Here is a 21,080-nt window from a genome sequence, read left to right on the forward strand (position 1 = left end):
TCCAAGCTAGCTGACACCTTGTGAAGAGCCTCCACTGACGCCTCTGGCTGAGCTGATTGCATGGCACGCATCTGTGATTTAGCGACTTCTGCTGCTCTGCAGATATCAACTGCTTTATCTAAAGTCAAGTCCGTTTCTCTCAATAGTCGCTCTTTCACACGAACATCAGGCTTATCTCTTATCATGTCAGTCTCAGTCATTCCAAACTCACAGTTTTTACATTTCTGGTGAAGTTCCGTCACAAACTGGTCAACATTGACTCCTTCTGGCATGGGTGGTGACCAAAACTGATGGCGCTCGAACACAATGTTCTTCTTTGGAGTGCAGTATTTTCTGAAGGCATCCAGTATATCTTTGAATGTAGGTTCACCAGGTTGACCATCCACTTCCTCTGTTTCAACATCGAGGGTGTTGTAGATCTCTAACGCATCCTCACCGACCGTGTGTAGCATGATGGCAATCTTCACCGGTTCATCCTTCTCGTCCGCACTCGTGGCCGTCATGTACAAATGGAAACGTTGCTCCCATCGGTGCCAATTCTCGCTAAGGTTGCCTGTTAGCACTAGCGGTGCAGGTGGCTTGAACTGGTCCATGCTAACGTTGACGTTCGGTCACTCGATATAAACGTAAAACTTAACTTTCTTCTTACCACAGCGGAGTAACGACGAAAACTAATGGTGTCTCCTGTCTCATGTGGATGAAGAAAAAAACCTTTTCTGACACCATGTTGTGTACTTGTTACACTACAAAATTAAATGGTGAGGCATATCTTCGGGTGAATACTTTGCCCCAGACTTTTATTCTGCTGCTCACATACTACACAGAAAAACAGACCCCACAAATCAAATACCGATGAGCTCCTTTAGGGTGAACTAATTGATCAATGATGATCCCAGATCATTCTAACAATATACTACAGGTAGACGGAAATTCCCGGTCATTTTAGGTGAGTAGACGGCATCTACCTGCGTTCCACGTAGACTACACCACTGCTTCTATTATACATTCCAATTCTAAGGTAGAACTCTACTATTTGTATAGTAAAGTATATCTAAATTATTTATAAAAAGAAAAGAGGAGAGTAGAGCCACTTAGGAGCCTGGTCTTGAGAAGCAGGGTTGGTAGGTTAAGGTCATGTTTAAGACCATTACTCAGTTTAATGCCTTCCTGTAAAAGCACCAGAGAGCAATTACACAGTCAAAAATAATAATTAGTAAGTTGTCACTTTGTTCAAATAATCGCTTTTGTTCCAACCAAATTCAGCGACTAAAAACAGGTCAGTCTTAAATTAAGTCATCAGTATTCAGCACACAGTGAAGTGTGAACATTTGGCCAGAAGCCCATTATCACAGCTGGAACCAAAAACAACTAAATGTGTTAACAGCCCACAAGAGGCTCGAGAATCCTCCTCGTCACGGGCGCTCTGTACGGACATACGGACACAGATGTCAAACGTCCTCCTTTAGCATGAAGGCTCTGTATGTCCAAACAAACAGTGGACATGCTAACTCTGACTGTACATTCAGAGAAGGTTGAATCCTCAGCATTACTTGAGTCCCATTCAGACTGGGACCATCCGGATTGCTTTCTCGCCGGAAAGCGTTCAGACCTGTTTTATAAATGCGGCTCATCCAAACTCAATCCGGCTCAAGTTGAAAGAGATGTGTCTGGAAGTGAGAGTGCAGGAGTGTGTATGTGTGTGTGAGCCTGGACATGTAATTGCAGGAGTGTGTGTAGGTCGAAATGATCTTTTGGAAAAAAATCAATATCGCTGTTATTTTTGCCAATATGAAAACTTTTATTTTACAGAATAAACAATGCAGAATACACTTTGGCTGTTTTGCTGAAACAGCATTGTTTACAATGTTTTAAGCATGGCCAGGATCCCAATCACTCCTCAGTCACATGAGCTACAGGAGACAGAGGCAAAGTGACCAGCTTCACCATTCATTTTCAATCAGAGCGGGTGTTTTATAGCAGCAAGAGACATGTGGTCGCTATGCCGTCAGCTAGGTGGGGCCAAAATAGGCAAAAAAGTCTATTTTATGCAAATGATGAGCAACGTGACACAGTGACTATCAATCTGACTGAAGCCAGTCTGACGTATGTTGGTTCTATTTTATATCAAGTTGATGTGTAAACTGTAAAACATCAAGCCTCAAAGATATTCCTGCAGCCGGTCTGCTCAGTCTGAGCCTGATCCCGTCAGATCTCAGAAGGTAAGCAGTGTAGCATCTGGTTAGTGCTTGGATGGGAGACCTCTTTGGAACACCAAAGGCTGTGTTTGTTTCTCCCAGGAAAACTGGAGTTGCATCAGGAAGGGCATCTCGTGTAAAACTTGTGCCAAATAGCAATGCGGATCTGGATGTAGCCACTGTGGTGACCCCAAACAAGAACGGGAGCAGCCGAAAGGACAACAATATATATAGAATATATCGTATTTTTTACTCCCTAATATTGGTATAGTCTCCCAAAAATTCAATATTGGTCAGAATTTACAACCAACTTGTGTGATACCAAGAATTAGCAGTGTTTTTCAGATATCCATCCATCCATCCATCCATCCATCCCTTCTGCTGTTAGGTCAGTTTCAGCAGGTAAAGTATTCCAAACTTTACTCTGCATAAATGTATGATCCCTCCAGTGTGCTGTGAGTGAATCCTGAGACATTATCCCAGTTGGATGTGGGTGGGAGGAATGAATCCTAATGAGATGCCCAAACCATCCCAACTGAGTCCTTTCAAAGTAAAAGAACGAGAGTTCAATTCAGAGCTCAGACTGACTGTCAGACTTCTTTCAGCTGTCCTCAAAGATGAGCCAATGAACTCTGAACAATAGGGATCACACAAACACAAAATCCTAATTAACATATAATTGTCATCAAATCTGGCAGAGAAAGAGCGAGTGATCACATACAGTAGTGTTCAGAATAATAGTAGTGCTATGTGACTAAAAAGATTAATCCAGGTTTTGAGTATATTTCTTATTGTTACATGGGAAACAAGGTACCAGTAGATTCAGTAGATTCTCACAAATCCAACAAGACCAAGCATTCATGATATGAACACTCTTAAGGCTATGAAATTGGGCTATTAGTAAAAAAAAAAAAAAAAAGTAGAAAAGGGGGTGTTCACAATAATAGTAGCATCTGCTGTTGATGCTACAAACTCAAAACTATTATGTTCAAATTGCTTTTTTAGCAATCCTGTGAATCACTAAACTAGTATTTAGTTGTATAACCACAGTTTTTCATGATTTCTTCACATCTGCGGCATTAATTTTGTTGGTTTGGAACCAAGATTTTGCTTGTTTACTAGTCTGCTTGGGGTCATTGTCTTGTTGAAACACCCATTTCAAGGGCATGTCCTCTTCAGCATAAGGCAACATGACTTCTTCAAGTATTTTGACATATCCAAACTGATCCATGATACCTGGTATGCGATATATAGGCCCAACACCATAGTAGGAGAAACATGCCCATATCATGATGCTTGCACCACCATGCTTCACCGTCTTCACTGTGAACTGTGGCTTGAATTCAGAGTTTGGGGGCCGTCTCACAAACTGTCTGCGGCCCTTGGACCCAAAAAGAACAATTTTACTCTCATCAGTCCACAAAATATTCCTCCATTTCTCTTTAGGCCAGTTTATGTGTTCTTTGGCAAATTGTAACCTCTTCTGCACATGTCTTTTATTTAACAGAGGGACTTTGCGGGGGATTCTTGCACATGAATTAGCTTCACACAGGTGTCTTCTAACTGTCACAGCACTTACAGGTAACTCCAGACTGTCTTTGATCATCCTGGAGCTGATCAGTGGGTGAACCTTTGCCATTCTGGTTATTCTTCTATCCATTTTGATGGTTGCTTTCCATTTTCTTCCATGCGTCTCTGTTTTTTTTTTGTCCATTTTAAAGCATTGGAGATCATTGTAGATGAACAGCCTATAATTTTTTGCACCTGCGTATAAATTTTCCCCTCTCCAATCAACTTTTTAATCAAACTACACTGTTCTTCTGAACAATGTCTTGAACGTCCCATTTTCCTCTTTCAAAGAGAAAAGCATGTTCAACAGGTGCTGGCTTCATCCTTAAATAGAGGACACCTGATTCACACCTGTTTGTTCCACAAAATTGAGAAACTCACTGACTGAATACCACACTACTATTATTGTGAACACCACAATATGTATGAAGATGTTAGTTTATCTTGATGTGAGGTGAAGAATGAACGCGTTTTCACTCTCACCTTTCTCTGTGTACACAAGTTCAGTTTCAAGGATTTACAGCAACATACAGACAGGCGACAAACATGAAAAAATTAGTGCAGAAACACAACAAGTGCAGATGCTTCCAAGCTGGTGCACCACATGGAATTATTAATGTTAATTTGTCACCTGTCCATACGTCAGCGGAGGATTTGGAAAGGAAACAGACAAACAGCCTTGTGTGTTGTGTGATGAGACAGACATACATGGGACGGGGAGGGGGCGGTGGGGGGCTGATGACAGGCTGAACTGGATCCTCAGAGAGCGACTCACTTGGCCAGCTTCATCTCGATCTGCTGGCGGATTTCCTGGCGCTCCTGGTCGCTGTGGACGGGGAAGATGTTGCGGTCCTCCAGCTCCTGCTTGCTGGGTCGGTTCCGAAGCTTCACAGCCAGCAGCTCCTTCTTCATTCTGCGTGGGAGCGTCCCTGTTGTCAGGCACAAAATAAGGTCAAGAACAGCTCAGCTGTGAGTCTCCACACAGAACATTCTGGACGTTCTCACAGCACAAACGGCTTTCTGGACCCTCCTATTGTGTTTGAAAAGGTTTCACACCCTGAGGGCCCGTTTCACAGAAAGGCATCAGAAATCACTTCACATAACATCCATTCCTGTATTTAAAGACCTGCAACACCTTCCAAAAAAACAAGTGAACAAGTGAAAAAAATAAAATGATGTAATTTCAAACAGGTGACTGTAATCATGATCTGGTGCAAAAGTAGGAGGCAAGAAAGGCGGAGTCTCTGAGGAGCAAAACGAGCAGAGGATCTCCAGTTTGTTTCTTTCACAATAAATGTCTCCATGTGGAAAAAACAGATGCACATATCACATGTGGGACTTCATAGTCTGCAAAATACACACAGCGCTTGATCACATTCATGCCCTGGCTATGAAAACAAACAAACATATGAAGGCACGCTTCCTGTTTTGGGCATTTGTTTGTTTTGTCTATGGTATTTTGGCCGGCTGGCGGGTGATTGCAGTGCGTTCTGTGGGTAGAACCTTCAAACAGGTGAACCAGTGAACAGCATTGCAGCTGTTCACTGGTTTGCTGAAGTGCTGTGGATGGAGCAGGACATGAAGGTCTGAAATTGGAGTTTTCTTTGTTTCCTTTTATTTCCAACGAGCGAACACAGTAATGTGTCAGAGTTTTTGCATAAGGAAGCACAAAATGCATACTGCAAGTGAATGCGCTCCTGAACTACTATTATCAGAAGACAAAAGAAAGGGTCACATCAAGAACTGATGTAAAGAAGGTCACGTCTGGATTAGAGGAAATCCTAGTTGACAATGAGAGTGGCGGATACATGGAACTGCTGCCAGAGGACGTAATAACACACAGTGTCATCAGTGTAGAAAATAGATCAAAGACTGAAGAAAAAATGATCACACTAAATATTATTATATTTAGTGTGATCATTTTTTTAGACAGCATTAGAAAAAATCAAATATACTGCTAGTCGAGTACTGAGTTGTCTTTCATGTTTGTTAGATTTGGATAAAGAGGTGCCTTGCACCTGCATCTAGGAATTTAAGTGGCTGATTTCATGTAATTTTGTGCTGACGGCCATTAACACATGTTCATAACTCATTTACAACCCCAATTCTAATGAAGTTGGGACGTTGTGTAAAATGTAAATAAAAACAGAATACGTTTTGCAAATCCTCTTCAACCTATATTCAGTTGAATACATCACAAAGACAAGATATTTAATGTTCAAACTGATAAACTTTGTTGTTTTTGTGCAAATATTTGCTCATTTTGAAATGGATGCCTACAACACATTTCAAAAAAGTTACCACTGTGTTACATCACCTTTCCTTCTAACAACACTCAATAAGTGTTTAGGAACTGAGGACACTAATTGTGAGTGTCATGATTAGGTATAAAAGGAGCATCCCCAAAAGTTTCAGCCGTTCACAAGCAAAGATGGGGCGAGGATCACCACTTTGTGAACAACTGCATGAAAAAATAGTCCAACAGTTTAAGAACAATGTTTCTCAACTTCAATTGCAAGGAGTTTAGGGATTCCATCATCTACAATTCATAATATAATCAGAAGATTCAGAGAATCTGGAGAACTTTCTACATGTAAGTGGCAAGGCCGAAAACCAACACTGAATGCCTGTGACCTTCGATCCCTCAGGTGGCACTGCATTAAAAACCGACATCATTGTGTAAAGGATCTTACCGCATGGGCTCAGGAACACTTCAAAAAACCAGTCAGTTAACACAGTTCGTAGTTACGTCTACAAGTGCAAGTTAAAACTCTACCATGCAAAGTGAAAGCACTCTTAACCCAGATTTTGTTTTAACTTAAATTTCTGAGTTATCATTAATGATTCTTTCGTGTTTTGTAAAAAAGCATTCTCATTACTAAACTAAATTAGTTGATTGCACTATTCAACTGAAATTTTCGGTGCAATGATCATGTTAAGCAGAGTTAACTTTTTGTCTCAAGTTTCTGTAAGGGAGGGGAGGGGCCCATTTTAATTTCTACCTAGCAACCATGTCAAGGGTGAAGACTCCAGTCATCCTGCTGCTTCTGCTCATGGCTTGCTGTGCTCAAATTCAAAACCTGTGGATTTTGAGAGCAACACATAACTTTCTGGTCAAAAGACGGTTCATTGAAAATAGCTTAGTGTTTAAGTGCTGCTTCTTTTTTTTTCTCTCCGCTGTACGCAGTGTACACTTGGCTGTGGGTTTTTGTAAGAAACACTGACTTAAAGAAAGTGGAATGTAGGCTTCAAGTTAGTTATTTGTTAAGTTTCTGGAAATTAGTTTCGCCCAAAGAGTGGTCCAGTGAGAACACGTCAGCTAAACTGAAGTTATTTTTTGGCAATATAACTCATCATTTGGTGTGCTATTACTAAATCAAACACATTTCAACTGTTGCTTTTTTTTAACATTCACTTAATTTTTTTGTTTAGGTTTAGTTAATGTATTAAATACTTTTTAAACAAAATTGTAGAACTTAAAATCTGTTCATTTATATTATGTGTCACTTTGTTGCCTTTTTTTAGTAAACATTTGTCACATTTTTTACAGTACAGTTTTAATGCATTTTTTCCTGTTTTTACTTGTCTTTTGGTTGACATGGTGTTCATGAGGTGTTCCTTCGTAATATTTTTTTAAAATAAAAGTTTAAATGTAGCAATCGCCGGGCCGGTTGCTAAGACTGTGAACTGTTATGCTGCAGTGCATCATGGGAGTACAGGGTTTTGAGAGTTTTAAGTGTTGTTAATGTGTTTCCTGTTAGTTTAATAGTGTGGTTAGTGTTACTGATTTATTGTGTTCAATAGTTTAGTTGAGTTAGTCAAGTTTAGTTAAGTGTCTGTTGCCACCATAAGTGAAAAGTGTATTGCGTTTGATGCTTTCCACCATTTTCTGTGTTGTTGGGGTTGCAAATAAAACGGCACCTCCTTGCGGCAGAGTGCAGAAAAGCTCAGAGCGTCTTGTTCTTCCACACCACTCGCTACAGTATTTTTTAATTCCTTCCCTTCCATACACATTTGTTGAAACAATGCATTATAATCTCAAAATAAAGATGGAGTAGTTAATTAAATTACAAGAGAAGACATGACTCATATTAAGAAATTGTTTTAACTATTGATTAATAATGTTTATTATGTTATTTGTTATATGTTTATGTATGTTTAACTTAAAATAGTTATTTTATACACCAATGAGAAACCATTTATGTGAACTAATGATTTTGAGTAGCAACTACTACTGTGATTTGTTAATACAGCTTAACCTGATTAGTTTTAGCTTGTGTAAAAACTAAAGCGGTTTAAGGCAACAGGTTTCCACGCAATTTTCTAGTAAACTCAACTAATTCAGGTTAAGAGTGTAGATCAACAACATCCAGAAACACCGCCGCCTTCTCTGGGCCTGAGCTGATTTGAAATGGACAGACACAAAGTGGAAAAGTGTGCTGTGGTCTGATGAGTCCACATTTCAAATTGTTCATGGACGTCGTGTCCTCCGGACAAAAGAGGAAAAAGACCATCCAGATTGTTACCAGTGCAAAGTTCAAAAGCCAGCATCTGTGATGGTATGGGTGTGTGTTAGTGCCCATGGCATGGACAACTTACACATCTGTGATGGCACCATCAATGCTGAAAGGTACATCCAGGTTTTGGAGCAACACATGCTGCCATCCAAGCAACGTCTTTTTCAGGGACGTCCCTGCTTATTTCAGCAAGACAGTGTCAAGACACATTCTGCACGTGTTACAACAGCATGGCTTCATAGTAAAAGAGTGCGGGTACTAGACTGGCCTGCCTGCAGTCCAGACCTGTCGCCCATTGAAAATGTGTGGCGCATTATGAAGTGCAAAATACGACAACAGAGACCCCGGACTGTGGAACAACTGAAGTCGTACATCAAGCAAGAATGGGAAAGAATTCCACCTACAAAGCTTCAACAATTAGTGTCCTCAGTTCCCAAATGCTTATTGAGTGTTAGAAGAAAAGGTGATGTAACACAGTGGTAAACATACCACTGTCCCAGCTTTTTTGAAACGTGTTGCAGGCATCCATTTCAAAATGAGAAAATATATATGATTAATAGTTTAACGTGATTGACCTTGGAAGTTCAATCACATTAAACTAGCCATTTTAATGTATGGGCAAATGTTTTATAAGTGCCAAAATAAGCTCTTGTTATGATGATGTTACGTTAGAGTGTCGCGGATCAACAGACGTACCACAAATCACAGACTCGTTCCAGGTGTCCTGGTCACTCAGGTGTGGGTCCAGATGCCAGTTCTCCTTGTTCTCGTCAGCGTCCTTCTTGCTGTCCGTCTCAGCGGCCGGCTCCCTCTCAGCGCTGCACGCATGCGACAGACGACTATCCAGGCGCAGTTTCGGGGATAAGCAAACCTCCTTGGCCTGGAAACTGAGATTGTTAATGACAAGACCATCCAGTGAGTTCGAGCTGCAGTGAAGGTTTGGACAGACACCTCCAGCAGACCTTCAAAGAGTCAAGTGACTCACTACTGATCCAAAGCCCTTCGTGAACAATTAAACCCACCGACATGTTTCCTGACTTCAGAAGTAATCAATCAATCGTCCCCACAAACAGCGACTACAAGTCAACAGTCCAAGACGCCACCAATAACAACTACAGACAAAAAGACAGAGCGTCGTGATGAACCTTTTTTTAATTTGAATGAGTATAATTTTCAAACGGCATCAACTGCTGTTTTTCTGTTTTTCTTCATTTGTCATGATTTTACCTGGACGCAGTTCGAGTCAAAGTCAACGTCATCTGTCCTTCATTGTCTAAACCGGGGGGGGGGAGTGAGCCCCCCGAGAACAAATGAATAGCTGCCCCCCCCACTGACACACATACACACAATTTTAACATCTTTGTGTGTTTCTTTTTATTCTTTTACACATGTTAAATGTATTTTAAATATATTTATCTGTTTTTAAGGAACTGTTTCTGCATTCACACATTTTACAACCTTTGTAAACATTTTAAACATATTTTTAAAGAACTTTCTATTCTTTCACACATTGTACACCCTTTTCAAACATTTTAAATGTTTTTAAAAAACTTTCTATTGTTCTATATTTGCCTTTTGTTATATTTTAAACATAATTTTTTAACATCTGTGTTGTGTGGGCCGCCAGAAGAGGAGGTACTGCTGGCCCACCACCAAAGGGCGCCCTGCCTGAAGTGCGGGCTTCAGGCACGAGAGGGCGCTGCCACCACGGACACAGCCGGGAGTGACAGCTGTCACACATTCTTCATCATCGCACTCCATAAAGACCAGACGTCATCTCCACCTCATCGCCGAGATATCATACTTCTTTGGAGGTAATATCCTCAGCCTTTGTAAATCTGTTTATTGTGAGTGTTTGCAGGAGAACCGGTCGTTTTTGAGGAGGCTGTGCAAGACGGCGCTCCTTTTCAGCTGAGACCGCTGCAACGCGCTGAGTGTGAGGTGGAGGTGGCATTCCCACCGTTGTTGTTACTGGGTGTACACACACCCACACTTGACTGTCTTTGTTCTTCGCCAGCAGTACCAGATCCGACAGTCGGGGACGGTGATCACCTGGGAATTCGGGACTTGGTGGCTCCAGTATTCACCAGGTTCTGGGGCGGCGGAAATCGTGTGGTTCCGGCTCTTCTTAGGACAGACGTCTTCTATCCTCGAGCCTGCCCACACGTCACCTTTGTGTATTGACTGTTATGATATTCTGAGATTGTCTGCATGTTCGTTGTGCACATTCACAACATTAAATTGTTATATTTTGGCTCATCTATTGACCGTTCATTTGCGCCCCCTGTTGTGGGTCCGTGTCACTACACTTTCCCAACAGGATATCTCGGCCAGCGTCATGGACTCCGAGGGGCGTCACCCGGCTGTTGAACGACCAATGGGAGAGCAGGGAGCGCAGGCGTCTGCAGGAGACGTGATTGGTGAGCTGCAGCACATTCTCACCGCCTTTACGGCTCGGTTGGATCAAATGACTGAGCAAAACATCCTCCTGAACCGCAGGGTGGAGGCTCTCTCCGCACAGATGGCGGCGAGCGCTCAGGGCGCTGCTGCAGCTCGTCCTCCTGCCGACCCTGTGCAGGATATAAACGTTCCAGTGGTGGTTCAACAACCCCTCCCACCATCCCCTGAAGCATACATAAGCCCTCCTGAGCCGTACGGAGGTTGTGTGGAGACGTGCGCGGATTTTCTTATGCAGTGTTCGCTCGTCTTCGCACAACGTCCCGTCATGTACGCGTCAGATGCTAGTAAAATAGCTTATGTGATTGCTCTGCTTCGGGGTAAGGCACGCGCCTGGGCTACGGCACTCTGGGAACAGAACTCACGGTTGTTATCAGCATACACTGGGTTTGTGGGGGAGTTCAGAACAGTGTTTGATCACCCTAACAGAGGAGAGACCGCTTCAACCGTGCTGCTGTCAATGAGACAGGGACGCGAGAGCGCAGCTGCTTATGCAGTCAACTTCCGCATTGTTGCTGCGAGGTCCGGCTGGAATAACGTTGCACTCCGCGCCACCTTCATAAACGGACTGTCGTTGGTTCTGAAGGAGCAGCTGGTAGCTAAGGAGGAACCGCGGGATTTAGATGGGCTTATCGATCTCTTTATACGGTTAGACAATCGGTTGGAGGAACGCCGTCGGGAGCGAGGCGAAGGACGTGACCGGATACGCGCCGCCCCTCTCCCTTCCGGGTTCAAAAAGGGGCCGCCCTCCCCACGCTCCACAGCCGCAGCGCTTTGCGGGGCAACAGCTTCCCCTGCTGACGTTGTTAGGGAAACGCACAGGGCCAAAATGGGGAGGCTGATCCGTGGAGAGTGTTTTCTCTGCAGCTCAAAGGAGCACACACAGAAAAACGGCCACAACGACAACACTCACCCTTAGAGACTGGGCTAAGGGGGGGTCAAAACATTCAAGTGAGACACACACAAATTGCCACACGACTCCCAGTCACAATCCTGAGCGGGGATTTAACCCTTCAAGCCCGAGCACTGGTGGACACGGGGTCAGAAGGGAATCTGCTAGACAGCAGATGGGCAAGGGAGGTAGGGCTCCCTCTGGTGGCGCTTCCTTCGCCGTTGCAGGTGCAGGCACTAGATGGCACCCTCCTCCCTTTACTCACACACAAGACACAACCAGTAACTCTGGTGGTGTCTGGAAACCACCGGGAGGAGATTGAGTTTTTTGTAACTCCTTCTACCTCCCGCGTGATTTTGGGCATCCCATGGATGTTGAAGCACAATCCCCGGATTGATTGGCCGTCTGGGGTGGTGGTTCAGTGGAGCGAAACCTGCCATCGGGGGTGTTTAGGATCCTCGGTTCCTCCCGGTTCACAGGCTAAGGAGGAGGTCAAAGTCCCTCCCAATCTGACGGCAGTGCCGGTTGAGTACCACGATCTTGCTGACGTCTTCAGTAAGGATCTGGCACTCACCCTTCCCCCGCACCGTCCGTACGATTGTGCCATTGATTTGGTTCCAGGCGCTGAGTTCCCGTCCAGCAGGCTGTACAACCTCTCACGACCTGAGCGCGAATCAATGGAGACCTACATCCGGGACTCATTAGCTGCCGGGCTGATCCGGAACTCCACCTCCCCGATGGGGGCAGGTTTCTTTTTTGTGGGCAAGAAAGATGGCGGACTTCGTCCATGTATTGATTACAGGGGGCTGAATGAGATTACGGTTCGCAACCGATACCCGTTGCCATTGTTAGATTCCTTGTTCACCCCCCTGCATGGAGCCAAAATCTTTACTAAGCTGGATCTTAGAAATGCGTATCACCTGGTTCGAATCCGGAAGGGAGACGAATGGAAGACGGCATTTAACACCCCATTAGGTCACTTTGAGTACCTGGTCATGCCGTTCGGCCTCACCAACGCCCCCGCGACGTTCCAAGCCTTGGTTAACGACGTCTTGCGGGACTTCCTGCACCGATTCGTCTTCGTATATCTGGACGATATTCTCATCTTTTCTCCGGATCCTGAGACCCATGTCCAGCATGGACGTCAGGTCCTGCAGCGGTTGTTAGAGAACCGACTGTTTGTGAAGGGCGTGAAGTGCGAGTTTCACCGCACGTCTTTGTCCTTCCTGGGGTTTATCATCTCCTCTAACTCCGTCGCCCCTGATCCGGCCAAGGTTGCGGTGGTGAGAGATTGGCCCCAACCAATAAGCCGTAGGAAGCTGCAACAGTTCCTCGGCTTCGCTAATTTCTATAGGAGGTTCAATAAGGGCTACAGTCAGGTAGTTAGCCCCCTGACAGCCCTGACCTCTCCAAAAGTCCCCTTCACCTGGTCGGATCGGTGCGAAGCCGCGTTCAAGGAGTTGAAACGACGGTTCTCTACTGCGCCAGTTTTGGTGCAGCCCGACCCTAGCCGCCAGTTCATGGTTGAAGTGGACGCCTCTGACTCAGGGATAGGAGCCGTGCTGTCCCAGAGCGGAGAGACCGATAAGGTTCTTCACCCGTGTGCCTACTTTTCACGCAGGTTGACCCCGGCTGAACGGAACTATGACGTCGGCAATCGAGAACTCCTTGCGGTGAAAGAGGCTCTTGAGGAGTGAAGACACCTGTTGGAGGGAGCGTCTGTGCCATTCACGGTTTTCACTGACCATCGGAACCTGGAGTATATCAGGACCGCCAAGCGGCTGAACCCCAGGCAAGCCCGCTGGTCACTGTTCTTCGGGCGTTTTGACTTCCGGATCACCTATCGCCCCGGGACCAAGAACCAGAGGTCGGATGCCTTGTCCCGGGTACACGAAGAGGAGGTCAAAACTGCACTGTCGGATCCACCGGAGCCCATCCTGCCTGAGGCCACTATCGTGGCCACCCTCACCTGGGACGTGGAGAAGTTCGTCCGGGAGGCCCTGGCACGGAGCCCGGACCCAGGTACAGGTCCGAAGAATCGTTTATACGTCCCACCAGAGGCCAGAGCTGCAGTCTTGGACTTCTGTCATGGTTCCAAGCTCTCCTGTCATCCAGGGATGTGAAGGACCGTGGCAGTTGTCCGGCAGCGCTTCTGGTGGGCGTCTATGGAGGCCAACGTCCGGGAGTATATCCAGGCCTGCACCACCTGTGCCAGGGGCAAGGCTGACCACAGGAAGGCCCAAGGACTACTCCAACCGCTTCCTGTGCCTCATCGCCCCTGGTCCCACATCGGCCTGGATTTCGTCACGGGCCTCCCGCCGTCCCAGGGCAACACCACCATCTTCACGATAGTGGACCGATTCTCCAAGGTGGCCCACTTCGTGGCCCTCCCGAAGCTCCCAACAGCCCAGGAGACAGCATACCTCCTGGTCCACCATGTTGTCCGTCTGCATGGGATACCTACCGACATCGTCTCAGATCGTGGTCCCCAGTTCTCCTCACACGTCTGGAGGAGCTTCTGCAGGGAACTGGGGGCCACCGTGAGCCTCTCGTCCGGGTACCATCCACAGACGAACGGACAGGCAGAGCGGGCCAACCAGGAACTGGAACAGACCCTCCGCTGCGTCACATCCGCGCACCCGACGGCCTGGAGTAACCATCTGGCCTGGATCGAGTATGCGCATAACAGCCAGGTGTCTTCTGCCACCGGCCTCTCCCCATTTGAGGTGTGTTTGGGGTATCAGCCCCCGTTGTTCCCCGAGGTGGAGGGAGAGGTCGGTGTGCCCTCGGTCCAGGCCCACCTGCGGAAGTGCCGTCGGGTGTGGCGCTCCGCCCGTTCTGCCTTGTTGAAGGCCCGGACGAGAGCGAAGACCCATGCAGACCGCCGGCGATCCCCGGCCCCTGCTTACCAGCCCGGGCAGGAGGTGTGGCTGTCCACAAAGGACATCCCCCTCCAAGTGGACTTCCCCAAGTTGAAGGACCGGTACATTGGACCTTTCAAGATCCTCAAAATCCTCAGTCCTGCCGCAGTGAAGCTCCGACTCCCAGCTTCACTGCGGATCCACCCGGTTTTTCATGTGTCCAGACTCAAGCCTCACCACACCTCACCCCTCTGTGCTCCCGGTCCGGCGCCGCCTCCTGCCCGGATCATTGACGGGGAGCCGGCTTGGACGGTGCGCCGGCTCCTGGACGTCTGTCGAATGGGCCGGGGGTTCCAGTATTTGGTGGACTGGGAAGGGTATGGACCCGAAGAACGCTCCTGGGTGAAGAGGAGCTTCGTCCTGGACCCGGCCCTCCTGGCCGATTTCTACCGCAGACACCCGGACAAGCCTGGTCGGGCGCCAGGAGGCGCCCGTTGAGGGGAGGGTCCTGTTGTGTGGGCCGCCAGAAGAGGATGTACTGCTGGCCCACCACCAAAGGGCGCCCTGCCTGAAGTGCGGGCTTCAGGCACGAGAGGGCGCTGCCACCACGGACACAGCCGGGAGTGACAGCTGTCACTCATTAATTCCTGACAGCTGTCACACATTCTTCATCATCGCACTCCATAAAGACCAGACGTCATCTCCACCTCATCGCCGAGATATCATACTTCTTTGGAGGTAATATCCTCAGCCTTTGTAAATCTGTTTATTGTGAGTGTTTGCAGGAGAACCGGTCGTTTTTGAGGAGGCTGTGCAAGACGGCGCTGAGTGTGAGGTGGAGGTGGCATTCCCACCGTTGTTGTTACTGGGTGTACACACACCCACACTTGACTGTCTTTGTTCTTCGCCAGCAGTACCAGATCCGACAGTCGGGGACGGTGATCACCTGGGAATTCGGGACTTGGCGGCTCCAGTATTCACCAGGTTCTGGGGCGGCGGAAATCGTGTGGTTCCGGCTCTTCTTAGGACAGACGTCTTCTATCCTCGAGCCTGCCCACACGTCACCTTTGTGTATTGACTGTTATGATATTCTGAGATTGTCTGCATGTTCGTTGTGCACATTCACAACATTAAATTGTTATATTTTGGCTCATCTATTGACCGTTCATTTGCGCCCCCTGTTGTGGGTCCGTGTTCCTACACTTTCACAACATTTATTCCAACACACATTAACACCGAACAAACCCGCAGCGGGTCAAAAGGACATTTTCAGTGACACACCGCCATCATGGACCTGTGAGTGGATAATTCACTCACATATCACTCAGGTGGATGGATGGTTCCCCTAAATGTGCCCACAAATAAGGAGTCAAAGTGTTGTTTGTTGAATTGTGACCAGAAGGTGGCAGTGTTGTGCTACATGATGATGATCATCCCTCCAAGACTTCACCAGGTGCATCTTGGTCTGTTGTTTATGTCACATGTGGACAGAGCCGGAGGTGTGTGGAGGACAGTAATGGTCATTTTTTGTGATAAAGCAGAAGATAAATATGCATGAAACTTGTCAAAATATGCAACAATACTTTAAAGATGTGACCCGTCAATATTTTAACAAGATGATATTATTTTAAAGCCACTAATGTAAATGGGCTGTCTTTGTGGTTCCTGTTGGACCCTGCCATGTCCTCGTTTGTGTAGCAAGGTCCATGTCCCAAGGGTGCGATTTCCAAAGTGGAGTTTGAGAAACTACTGGGAAATGTAAGTGTTGAAAACAAATGTTGATCCAATGGTGAACAAAAGTTATCAAAAGAATGTAATTAGGTCAAAAGGCGTGGCTGCTAGGGATCGTCAAGCTTTGGCGAGCGTTTTGGAGCACGCCATTTCACTTTGAACGGTTGTCACGCCCACAAACTTGCTGGACATGATGAAGGCTCCACCCTGAACGTCTGCATATATTAACTTCCCACCTCTGCCATAGCGCCCCCGATGGTAACAGGAAATGTCCTGTTTTTCACACACGTCTGGAGGAGCTTCTGCAGGGAACTGGGGGCCACCGTGAGCCTCTCGTCCGGGTACCATCCACAGACGAACGGACAGGCAGAGCGGGCCAACCAGGAACTGGAACAGACCCTCCGCTGCGTCACATCCGCGCACCCGACGGCCTGGAGTAACCATCTGGCCTGGATCGAGTATGCGCATAACAGCCAGGTGTCTTCTGCCACCGGCCTCTCCCCATTTGAGGTGTGTTTGGGGTATCAGCCCCCGTTGTTCCCCGAGGTGGAGGGAGAGGTCGGTGTGCCCTCGGTCCAGGCCCACCTGCGGAAGTGCCGTCGGGTGTGGCGCTCCGCCCGTTCTGCCTTGTTGAAGGCCCGGACGAGAGCGAAGACCCATGCAGACCGCCGGCGATCCCCGGCCCCTGCTTACCAGCCCGGGCAGGAGGTGTGGCTGTCCACAAAGGACATCCCCCTCCAAGTGGACTTCCCCAAGTTGAAGGACCGGTACATTGGACCTTTCAAGATCCTCAAAATCCTCAGTCCTGCCGCAGTGAAGCTCCGACTCCCAGCTTCACTGCGGATCCACCCGGTTTTTCATGTGTCCAGACTCAAGCCTCACCACACCTCACCCCTCTGTGCTCCCGGTCCGGCGCCGCCTCCTGCCCGGATCATTGACGGGGAGCCGGCTTGGACGGTGCGCCGGCTCCTGGACGTCTGTCGAATGGGCCGGGGGTTCCAGTATTTGGTGGACTGGGAAGGGTATGGACCCGAAGAACGCTCCTGGGTGAAGAGGAGCTTCGTCCTGGACCCGGCCCTCCTGGCCGATTTCTACCGCAGACACCCGGACAAGCCTGGTCGGGCGCCAGGAGGCGCCCGTTGAGGGGAGGGTCCTGTTGTGTGGGCCGCCAGAAGAGGATGTACTGCTGGCCCACCACCAAAGGGCGCCCTGCCTGAAGTGCGGGCTTCAGGCACGAGAGGGCGCTGCCACCACGGACACAGCCGGGAGTGACAGCTGTCACTCATTAATTCCTGACAGCTGTCACACATTCTTCATCATCGCACTCCATAAAGACCAGACGTCATCTCCACCTCATCGCCGAGATATCATACTTCTTTGGAGGTAATATCCTCAGCCTTTGTAAATCTGTTTATTGTGAGTGTTTGCAGGAGAACCGGTCGTTTTTGAGGAGGCTGTGCAAGACGGCGCTGAGTGTGAGGTGGAGGTGGCATTCCCACCGTTGTTGTTACTGGGTGTACACACACCCACACTTGACTGTCTTTGTTCTTCGCCAGCAGTACCAGATCCGACAGTCGGGGACGGTGATCACCTGGGAATTCGGGACTTGGCGGCTCCAGTATTCATCAGGTTCTGGGGCGGCGGAAATCGTGTGGTTCCGGCTCTTCTTAGGACAGACGTCTTCTATCCTCGAGCCTGCCCACACGTCACCTTTGTGTATTGACTGTTATGATATTCTGAGATTGTCTGCATGTTCGTTGTGCACATTCACAACATTAAATTGTTATATTTTGGCTCATCTATTGACCGTTCATTTGCGCCCCCTGTTGTGGGTCCGTGTTCCTACACTTTCACAACATTTATTCCAACACACATTAACACCGAACAAACCCGCAGCGGGTCAAAAGGACATTTTCAGTGACACACCGCCATCATGGACCTGTGAGTGGATAATTCACTCACATATCACTCAGGTGGATGGATGGTTCCCCTAAATGTGCCCACAAATAAGGAGTCAAAGTGTTGTTTGTTGAATTGTGACCAGAAGGTGGCAGTGTTGTGCTACATGATGATGATCATCCCTCCAAGACTTCACCAGGTGCATCTTGGTCTGTTGTTTATGTCACATGTGGACAGAGCCGGAGGTGTGTGGAGGACAGTAATGGTCGTTTTTTGTGATAAAGCAGAAGATAAATATGCATGAAACTTGTCAAAATATGCAACAATACTTTAAAGATGTGACCTGTCAATATTTTAACAAGATGATATTATTTTAAAGCCACTAATGTAAATGGGCTGTCTTTGTGGTTCCTGTTGGACCCTGCCATGTCCTCGTTTGTGTAGCAAGGTCCATGTCCTAAGGGTGCGATTTCCAAAGTGGAGTTTGAGAAACTACTGGGAAATGTAAGTGTTGAAAACAAATGTTGATCCAATGGTGAACAAAAGTTATCAAAAGAATGTAATTAGGTCAAAAGGCGTGGCTGCTAGGGATCGTCAAGCTTTGGCGAGCGTTTTGGAGCACGCCATTTCACTTTGAACGGTTGTCACGCCCACAAACTTGCTGGACATGATGAAGGCTCCACCCTGAACGTCTGCATATATTAACTTCCCACCTCTGCCATAGCGCCCCCGATGGTAACAGGAAATGTCCTGTTTTTACTTTAACAGGTACTGATGTCACATAATTAACCCCATCAACTTCATTCCACTTCTAAAACATGCAGAACAAGTTGGTGAAAGTAAGCGATGATCGCCGTGAAGTTACAAGTAACGGCGTCCATGTGGCGGCGTGCCGAATATCGACCATTCGCCATGAAATTACGTTCTTCCTTTTGACAGCTTTAATTTTGTCATATCATCATGGAAATTGATACACAGGTACAGCACGACAACCTCTTACAATTCATAGGGGCGTCGCCCATGGGCGAGGCAAAATGCCCCAATAGCACCCCCTTGCAACTTTCAAAAGCCCCTCCCCATAGGGTTTTTTTTTGGAGTAGGGAGATGAAAATTGGTACACATGTGTGATTTGCATAGACGTACAAAAAAGTCTCTTGCACCATGGGTCTACTCCAAACAGGAAGTCAGCCATTTTGAATTTTCTTCTCATTTTGAAATGATTTCCACACGTTGTATTTGAACAAACTCCTCCTAGGGATTTTGTCCAATGCACTTCAAATTTCTTTCACAGCATCCAGAGATGATACTGACCAAAAGTTATCAAAAGCTTTTCTCTATGTCAAAAGGTGTGGCCGCTATGGTGCCGCCATTTTGACCCTTCGCCATGGAACATCAAGTGATGATAACTCCTTCATGGTTTGCCTGATTGACTTGAAACTTGATGGTTGGTCCCTGAACACACCTGGCCCCTCTGTTTGTACAATGAGTGCCCCCTAGTGGATGAACCATCAACATGTCATAACTCCTTCGTGCATTGTGTGATTTGCTTGAAATTTGAACTGTGGGATGAGAGGTTGCCCCTGTACGCACATGCCCACATCTGATCACAAGGGCACCCACTGGCCTGGGTAGGCGGTCGCGCGGAATGAGGGCCTGTATATGACTGCTTGCAGTCCTAGTTATTATTATTATTATTATTATTGTTATTCTCACCTTTGAAATCCAAATTTCGACCTGTTCCCATGCTCAAAAACTCACCAAACTTTGCAAAGTCGTCCGGCCGGATCCGAAATTCGATATTTTGGGAGTCTCGCACATGGTCGCAATGAAATGGCAAAATAGCACCCCCTAGAAATCTTCAAAATTGGTTTTTTTTGTCGTAGCCCCACAAAATTAGGTACACATATTTACCATGCTGGGATGCACAAAAAAGTCTGTTACCGTCATGGTGAAATGTTGACAGGAAGTCGGCCATTTTGATTTTAAGTTTCAATTTTGAGATTTTTTTTTTTGCCATTTTTGGCCATTTCCACTACTTACATTTGAACAAACTCGTCCTAGGGATTTCATCCAATTGTCTTCAAATTTGGTCCATATCATCATGACCCCATGATGATCAAAAGTTTTCAAAAGAATTTCTGTAGGTCAAAAGGCGTGGCTGCTAGGGTTCGTCAAACTTTGGTGAGCTTTTCGGAGCACGCCGTGTCACTTCGAACAGCTGTCACGCCCACATACTTCATTGTAGATCCTTCAAACTTGCTGGACATGCTGAGGGCTCCGCCCTGAACGTCTGCATATATTAACTTCCCACCTCTGCCATAGCGCCCCCTGGTGGTAACAGGAAATGTCCTTTTTTTAGTTTAACAGGTCCTGATGTCACATAGTTAACCCAATCAACTTCATTCCACTTCTAAAACATGCAGAACAAGTTGGTGCACGTAGGTGATGATCGCCGTAAAGTTTCAAGTAACGGCGTCCGTGTGGCAGCGTGCTGAATATCGTCCCTTCACCATGAAATTACGTTCTTCCTTTTGACGGCTTTAATTTTGTCACATCATCATGAATATAGATACACAGTTCAAGCATGACAACCTCTTACAATTCATAGAGGCATCGCCCATGGGCGGGGCAAAATGCCTCAATAGCGCACTTTGAAACTTTCAAAAACCCCTCCCCATAGGAGTTTTTTTTTTTTGGAGTAGGGAGATGAAAATTGGTCACATGTGTGACTTGCATAGACGTACAAAAAAGTCTGTTGCACCACTGGTCTACTCCAAACAGGAAGTCGGCCATTTTGAATTTTCTTGTAATTTTGGGGTGATTTCCACATGTTGTATTTGAACGAACTCCTCCTCAGGATTTTGTCCAATGCACTTCAAATTTCTTTCAGATCATCCAGAGACGATACTGATCAAAAGTTATCGAGAGCTTTTCTCTATGTCTAAGGGTGTGGCCGCTA

General features: G+C 46.8%; 1 protein-coding gene across 1 annotated transcript in view; it reads right to left on the reverse strand.

The window, feature by feature from the left end:
- The window catches only part of phactr3b (phosphatase and actin regulator 3b), a 166,266-nt gene that overhangs the window by 50,195 nt on the left and 94,991 nt on the right, over positions 1-21,080 (reverse strand). Inside the window, exons 7-8 of the mRNA XM_034167497.1 lie at positions 8,978-9,168; positions 4,540-4,693 (exon numbers count right to left, since the gene is read on the reverse strand). Of these exons, the coding sequence (XP_034023388.1) occupies positions 4,540-4,693; positions 8,978-9,168 (345 nt within the window). The remainder of the gene's footprint in view (positions 1-4,539; positions 4,694-8,977; positions 9,169-21,080) is intronic.

The sequence above is a fragment of the Thalassophryne amazonica genome, chromosome 3, assembly GCF_902500255.1.
Source record: "Thalassophryne amazonica chromosome 3, fThaAma1.1, whole genome shotgun sequence".
NCBI lineage: Eukaryota > Metazoa > Chordata > Actinopteri > Batrachoidiformes > Batrachoididae > Thalassophryne > Thalassophryne amazonica.